Below are 8,054 nucleotides of genomic sequence, written 5' to 3' on the forward strand. Positions count from 1 at the left end.
GTTCTATAGATAACAGAATCTATATTTTGGATTCTCTGCTAAATTTAGCGTCTTCAGGTGTCCATTGAAATGGCAATGTCCCCAAAAGGCTCCGGTTATTTTCTTAAATTGTCCTAACTTGGATTGATACCTTTAATATATCTTTGTTATGTTTCCATGAGTATCTTCGACTGTCTCAGCCCTTTTAAATTTCTGCAGTGGCTGGTTAACTTTGATTATTAACAAGTCAAACTGTTTAGGAACTTGAAGCAACCTAGAGAATCGGAGATTCAGCCAAAGTGAGCAATGTTATTCATAAAATAGAAATGTTGAAATGGAGCTGTGCTAGTTGCACCTCGTTAGAAGGAGCTATAACAGATGGGACCTCCAACTATAAGATAATAGTGGACCAGAATGTTGCTGTATGTATGAAATTGTAAAGTTTACAGAAACATGGAGAAGGATTGCAACAAATTTTCATTATATAAGAGAATTGTTCAAACCAAATTTATTAATTTCTTTGTAACAAATACATAACAAATGAACAGTTTTTGTACACAGTACATTAATCTACAAAATATTGAATTTTGTAATTGAAAAATAAATTAACTGGAAATTTCTCACTTGCCACGAGAAGCTTTAATTATATTAGAATTCTAAATCCATCGTATGATATAAAATCTACTTCCTTTTCTTCGGAAAATATTGCTGCATCAATTTTTGATTGTGGTCTGTCATTTTTTTTCAACCAGTTTTTCCTAAAGGTGAAAAAAAATATACACAAAATATTCAACATAACATTAGAGTAGAGTTGAACTCCCACTTAAATCTCTGATTAAGACAGTTGAAATTTCTGGACCCACTACTCCAACACTCACTACTACACTACCTAACGCGCGTTTCGATAACCAAATTATCATCTTCAGAGGCTGAAATTAAACTCAGTACCTGAAGATGATAACTTGATTATAGAAACGTCTGTCAGATAATGTAAGTGTTGGTGTAATAGTAGTGTAAATAGTGTATTAAGTACACTGATTATGGGATAAGCGAAAACAATCTTGTCGAGTAAATAATATCCAAAATATTACTTATCAATAAGTGGCTTTTGAATTATAGTTTACCCTGTATCACATTATAAACATCCTATACTGCTATAAAAAAATTCAATAGAAATATTAGTGAAAAGTGTTAGTTATTCAATTAATATAAGTTATACTAACATTGATTCTACATCGGAAACACGTCCTTCAACCACCCCTTTAAGGGTATTACGATCGCTGTTCATACACCAGCCTTTTAAATGTAAAGAATAAGCAACTTGCGCCGTATACTATAAAATAAATGAGTAAATAAATGCATTGAATTAGTAATGGGAAAGTTTATATTACCTTTTTGAAATAGGGTCCTGAAAAACAAACTTTATTAGTTTTTAAATATTAATTTTCAATTATTAATTACATTCTTACCTTGAACTTTACCAAAAACTTCAAAATCTACGGACATTAATCTTTTTCTAGACATTTTTCTCGTGGGCTCCATCGCACTTTGCATTTGAAAAAAAAATATGAAGTATAATAAACAACTTTTATCATTCCATAGCTATATGTGATGATATCCATTTGAATTAGTATGGTCTCTTTTGAACAGACATACATCCATCTGGTAAGAAGTTATATCTAATTCTTCTCTTTTATTTTGCAGCACATATCACATGACTAACTAGAAGAAATATCTTATTTCTAATAGGAGGTAACCCACAATTTTTTAAAAATCGCGCTATTTATGTTACTCTCTCCATGATTGTTTTTTCTACTTATCCAATATAAGGTATCTTGAATCAAGTTCAAAATATATAATATTTAAATATTACAATATATTGTATGAGACTCAATTCATATGTAAGTTCTAATAAATCACATCCCACAAATAGTAGTGTTCAATGTGATCTTGCGTATATCACACTTTGATAAAATGAAAATAGCATTGTGTAAACTCCGGAAAGATCATTATGATTTATTTTGCGCTTATGAAATGAAACAGATAGAAGGAAAGATATACGAAAATCATAGTAATGCTAAGAACGAAGGAAGAGAAGAACAAGCGAATTAAGGAAGAAAAAGCTGCCCTAGGTCAAATTTAGTGTTTTGTTACGGATGTACAAGGGGTGAGATTGTGTCCTCCATGCTATGAAACTAAATTACAAGTACATAATTTCATTGTATATAATCTAAAAAATAATTGAAGTGAAAACTAAGTATGGATGGAAACAGAAGCTGACTTGTCTTCCTCAGTATTTAAAACATGCCTTGATAACATTTAGAGGTATATTTAAATTAACATGTCAAACCGATGGTTTTGTTTTTAAATAGTTGCGGATACTAAAACTGGAACGTTTCTAGTTTAAATCGAATAAAAATAGTTGAGGAAACACACTTGAATGGAGTATGATTCTACCCACAGTTTAATGGAAAGGGACTAAATTAATGGCATTTATCAAGAGCTACCCCGCTACTCCAAATGAAAAGAATGGTAGATACAGACATTGCTAGAGCTATGGGGATTGATAGTTGTTCAATTATCAACCGGCGAGGGTGAAATATCAAATTAAATTGAGAAAAAAAATAATCAAAGGAAATTTAAATTATAAACTCTGAATAAGAATTTATTATGCTACTAGTCTAATAGTAAACTTAATATCAAAATATTATACTACTAGTCTAATAGTAAACTTAATATCAAAATTCATAGAGTGTATTTGCATGTATCCATTTTTATATGCCATAAATAAATAAGTTATAATGCAAATTAAAAAAAAATAATATGAAAATGTGAATTTATATGAAATATAACTTATTAATTTAGCAAATTAATATAAAAGTTTTCAAACTGAACGAATATTATAAACATAAATAATAAAAGTAACAAAAATGTACAGTACAAAATTATGAAAATAAAACATGTGTTTCTGTTTTTGCAAAAAATAGTTGAAATACCGCATTTTTAAATATTTCTCCTCATTTCTAATGGCAAGAAAATATTTAAATTAACAGAGAAATAATTAAACCCCCTTGGTATCCACTTTCTTGGGTAGGTTTATACAAAATTAATTTTTTAAAATGTTTTAATACATTTTTTTGTTCTATTATGTGCAATTCGTCCCCAAAACCATTATCAAATTTCAATCAGTTAAAAGCAGGGTTTACACTATATATAGAGCTTTAATTTCTTATAACTTTTATATATTTATATTTTTAAATAATAAGATTTTAGGTCTCTTATTTAGAAAACATAACATCTTATTTAAAAACATAAAAATAAAAATATCACATTAGCTGCTTTCACCGTAGCTACTGTGATATTTTCAACAAAGAAAATAGGCTTAAATTTGCTATATAGCCGAACTATATAGCAGATCTCCAGTGTCACTTTTTGAACAGAGCTATATAGCTGTGCTACACGTAGCTCCGCTACATAGTGTAAACCTTGCTTTAAGGTTTAGAATATTCCATAGGTATTTAATAAGCCTATTAATGTTTGTTTGAGCTATCGAGCTATCTATTGTTATTGCTTAATATTTATTTCGAGGCAGGCAAAAAAATATTTTGTCATAGTTTATAGTCAAATATTTTTTATTAAACTAGACTACCCTCATATATACTGATCTTTTTAAAACAAATTAGCTTTGATTGTATTTCCATAAGGCAGAAATATTTTCTAGACATTCAAAGTCTTGTACGTCAGCCGCTACTATAGCTTTAACTGCAGGTTTCTAATAAACAATGCTGTTCCTTAGTCACTCTGGAATTAAATCTACATACACTCAATAACTTCAATATCTGATATTAATGACAAAAGCATTCATTTCTTTCAAATTTGTTTGATTATGTTATGGTCTACTGTCTTTGGGTTTCTGAAATTTACCATTTTCAAGTGTATCTTCACTTTTAATATGAACAACAGATTTCCTAAGCAATTATCTAGTCTATTAAATACTTTAGAAATATAGACTTAGAACTAGAAAGTTTAAAGCTGCTGTTAATAAATGTATGAAACAAACCCTCTATCAGTATATATTAGATCAAAATATTACTCTATGATAATTTGGTGCTTTGAGTTTGTAATTTCTTATTTTGTAAAGACATTATCAAATCGGGGGTTATTTATCTAGGAAATGATTTAACCCTGCATATTTCTGGTAACAAATCATTACCTGTATCTGATTTCAAGACACTATTCTATCTACTCCTCAATTTCTAAAAAAAAGAGAAATTTAAAAAAGAAAATACGCTTACTATTGAAACCACTTGGACACTAACACTCTCATTACTGGCTTGAAATTTTTGTTCTTCCTATTCAAAAACTAGTTTTTCTCTAGTAAATCAATAATTCTTTCAACTTTTTTTGTTTTCCTTCTATAATTAATTATTCTTATTTATTTATATTCTTTCATATTCAAAACATGAATTGGCTGAAAGTTTTTGTAAACTGTGGTAGTATCAAGTTTTTTCAAAGTTTTAAAACAGCAAAATAGTTCAAATATTATTAGTTTGGTCTATAAAATTGTGAAATAAATCACCAAAGGTGGAAAATTTCTTTTTAAATTTATAATAAGCGAAATTTTATAGTGTCGTCAGCTTCTTTTATATGGGGTTCTTGAAAATGAGTGCTATAATTTGTGAAATACTCACATCCATATTAATCCAATTTATTTTTCACAAATATAATCACTGCACTCGGATTTTATATAATTTGCAAACAATAAAACACATCTAACTAATAACAAAGGATCAAAATTTATTAAAACATTATAAATACACAATATGTTACAAGAATTTATTCTTTAATGTACACTTTTGGTCTATCAAAAACTTTAATTGCTTCCTCTGTATCCCTCAATTCATCTTCCAATTGAATTCTCCTTTTCCTAATTCTTAAGGTATCACAGGTTATAGACAAACTATTTAAACTGAAAATTAATTTTTCATAGTTTTGTCGTAATGTTTTTAGAGTTTCAACTCTTTCTTCTTCAGATAATAGTACATGTCCAGGTGGGCAGTTCGGTTCAAAAGGAATTCCTGTTGGTTCATCTTTGAAATCGTTTTTAATGACATGGAATCCTCCTCCAAGATTCTCTTCATCCTTAACCTCTTCTTGACTATCTTGTTGTTTAATGACACTTTCTTCAGTTTGCAGTTCTACATCACCACAGCTACCTCCAAGACTGGTGTCAGTTTGCACTGACTTAGTGGAACATTGTGGTTTATTCAAATTTGGGATTGTATTCATCGTAGTTTTGTAATTCTTCAATTTAGACTGATTCTGGACTTTGTTTATTGCTTGTAGAGTTTTTTCTACTGGTTTCTTACTAATTTGGACAAGTTCATGATCTTTTTGGTTTGCTGCATCTGTTTTAAAACTTGCCTTTCTAAGTTCCACTGAAGATAGTTTTTCTCTTGGTTTTTTGTTGACATTTCGATCTAGAGAAGTCTTAGTATTTTCTTTTGATCTCTGAGCTACATGCAATATTTCTTGTAATTGTTTGATAGACTTGATATTTTCTTTTATGAAATTTTTTTTCGTCGTTTTGACGGGTTCGTCAAATAGACCGCACAAAGTTTTTAACGGCATTTTAAATTATTTGCTTAACTCATGTACATTAGCAATTTCACATACAAAATAAACCAGTATATAAGTCAATTTTTCTTCTTCTTTTTTAAATTTTTGTAAAAGGGAACCGTCAGTAACATTTGCTAAGTGCCTATACTCCTACTAGGGGTGCATTCCAATAAGCACTCACGACCACGATCTTTCTTGTTCCACTTACAATTAGTCCAGAGCGTTATAATCGTAAATCCAAGTGGAATGGATTACGAGTGTTGAGTTAAATATTAAGGAAGGGAAAAACAGAACAAATAAAGCAAAAGCTTTAAGAGGTTATATTATGATTTATAAGTTATTGAATTTTTTAGTGGAGGGTTTAACTGATTCACTTTAAAATAAAATCAAAATATCTTCTGCGGCCATAGTAAAATATTTGATGGTGCGCCACAAAAATGCTTCAAAAGTACTTATAATATCCTATACTGCATCAAATAATGAGATAGATTCCATGGTTACAATTTGCGTTGTTTCAGTTGTGAAAATGCCGCTAATTCTTTTAACGCTCACTTCGACCCACCTCTTGACGAGGGTCGTCGTTAATGTTACTTGTGACGTTTTAGCCACGACCACGATCGTAGTCTCTATGTAGATCACCCAAAAGACTATTTCAGGTATGGAGGGTAGAGGTAAGGAGAGCCATCTCTGTGCTACAGAAAGTGTCCATCGAATTCTTCACGTTAGGGAGGCGCTACTATCGCATGAGTGTAAATTTTAAATAAAGCGCTAGAGATTTAAGAATAAGGACAGAGAAAGAAAGAAGTGATAATTGACACATATCTTACAAATTCACAATAATTAATTAACATTCAGCGTTATCTCACGGTAGTTTTTCTAGGTTATATTTACAAAATTATTTTGTACTACGTGAATAGTTTAGATTTTGTATACCAATATTTAATTAACGTTTCTAGTCATTTGAAATACAAAATTTTCTAACACTGCATACTTCACTCTATCTAAAATAACTAAGTTCATATACATATCTTGCCCGACAAGAGCGCCATTCTGGTCAAATTTTGAATTATAATTTACCGTCTACAAGCGAACAGTTTTTAAGCTAAGCCCCCTTACCTCTACCCTTCATAATTTCAGGCTCTGTGAACGCTTAGTGGAATGCACCCTAGAGCTGAGTATTGTGCTTGCTCTTTTCGTATTATAACGCATTAAAAAAAGAAGAATATAATACTAATTCAAATAGATTATCAAAGGTATACATGGAAAATGTTGAATAATAGAAGTTGTTTATTATCCTTCAAATATCATTTTCATATTTGAAATTCGAAAACCACGGGAAATATGTCTTCCGAAAAATTAATTTCTCTAGAGTTTGAAATATTCGGCAAAGTTCAAGGTAAGGAGTGTAATTAATTTAGGTAGAATATTTAAAAACTAATAAAATTTATTTTTCAGGAGTATATTTCCGGAAGGTAATATAAACTTTATAATTATTGATTTGATAACTAAATTAACTTGTTTCGTAGTATACTGAAAGAGCTGCCAATCGTATAGACGTGAAGGGCTGGTGTATGAACACAGACCAAAATACTGTGAAGGGAATGATCCAAGGAAACAGTTCCAATATAGAATCAATGTTAGTACAACTTTGTTTATTTGAAAAAGTAAAACTTGTTCTTTATTAATATTTATCCTTATGTTTCTGCTCATTATTTTTTTTCTTTCGTGATCATTTAATCAATGATTCAAGTGCAAGCTCTATTTTTGCAGATATTGAATCTATTATAAAACTCACTTTTAGGAAAAACTGGTTGGAGAAAACTGGAAGCCCAAGATCAAAAATCGAAAAAGCGGTTTTTTCCAACGAAAAGGAAATAGAACATCTTACATATGATTCATTCAAAATTGTGAGATAAATTGAAACTTTTGGTGACAACTATTAGTGAGAAATTTTCAGTTAATTTATTTTTCGATTACAAAATTCAGTATTTTCTAGATTAATGTACCATTTGTACAAATTCTTTATTTATTATGTATCCATTACATAGAAATTAATAAATTTAAATTTATTTTTGAAAGTGTTTTCATTTAATTACAAATCGTATTGAGGAAGTTTAAAGATAGGAAGAATTGATTGAAATTTTGAAAAATATCATAAAATCTATTTTTTGATATCACATTTTCGGTTTAGGGCAGTCAATGTTTCATTGCTGGCAAGATGAATTTAGTAATTTGATATTCACTGGGTGCTAAATAAGCTCAGAAACAACCAAAGTTTCTCGATAGTAATTTCGATTATTGAAAATAGAAATCATTTAGAAACGAATTTTCCTTTTTTCATGTTATACTTTATAGCAGAGGTTCGCAACCCTTTTCCCTCTATTCCCTCATTCAAAATATAAGTTTCAGTATACTCCCTACTGCTACGTTTCTAGAATATTTCCAAAATATCTCTA

At 29.6% G+C, this 8,054-nt stretch overlaps 3 protein-coding genes across 6 annotated transcripts; 1 reads left to right on the forward strand and 2 right to left on the reverse strand.

Moving 5' to 3' along the window:
- Positions 1–472: 472 nt before the first annotated feature.
- Positions 473–4,323, reverse strand: LOC130451524 (acylphosphatase-1-like). 4 transcript variants are annotated; one of them, XM_056790597.1, is made up of 5 exons: positions 4,275–4,323; positions 1,449–1,701; positions 1,371–1,387; positions 1,203–1,312; positions 473–737 (listed from the first exon to the last, which is right to left on the reverse strand). In XM_056790597.1, exons 2-5 carry the CDS (start codon positions 1,531–1,533, stop codon positions 623–625), a joined length of 327 nt encoding a protein of 108 aa, XP_056646575.1. In that variant the 5' UTR covers positions 1,534–1,701; positions 4,275–4,323; the 3' UTR covers positions 473–622. The 4 variants fall into 4 exon arrangements, with proteins under 4 accessions (XP_056646575.1, XP_056646578.1, XP_056646576.1 ...); XM_056790600.1 differs by having other exon boundaries at positions 1,449–1,525; positions 4,275–4,299; XM_056790598.1 differs by having other exon boundaries at positions 4,193–4,276.
- A 437-nt stretch (positions 4,324–4,760) lies between these two features.
- On the reverse strand, positions 4,761–5,671 carry LOC130451526 (uncharacterized). Its single transcript, XM_056790601.1, has one exon. It carries the CDS (start codon positions 5,608–5,610, stop codon positions 4,816–4,818), a length of 795 nt encoding a protein of 264 aa, XP_056646579.1. The 5' UTR covers positions 5,611–5,671; the 3' UTR covers positions 4,761–4,815.
- A 1,113-nt stretch (positions 5,672–6,784) lies between these two features.
- Positions 6,785–7,635, forward strand: LOC130451527 (acylphosphatase-1-like). Its single transcript, XM_056790602.1, has 4 exons — positions 6,785–6,994; positions 7,054–7,070; positions 7,125–7,234; positions 7,400–7,635. The coding sequence occupies exons 1-4, from the start codon at positions 6,940–6,942 to the stop codon at positions 7,512–7,514; spliced, it is 297 nt and encodes a 98-aa protein (XP_056646580.1). The 5' UTR covers positions 6,785–6,939; the 3' UTR covers positions 7,515–7,635.
- The last annotated feature ends 419 nt before the right edge of the window (positions 7,636–8,054 follow it).

The sequence above is a fragment of the Diorhabda sublineata genome, chromosome X, assembly GCF_026230105.1.
Source record: "Diorhabda sublineata isolate icDioSubl1.1 chromosome X, icDioSubl1.1, whole genome shotgun sequence".
In the NCBI taxonomy this organism is placed as follows: Eukaryota; Metazoa; Arthropoda; class Insecta; order Coleoptera; family Chrysomelidae; genus Diorhabda; species Diorhabda sublineata.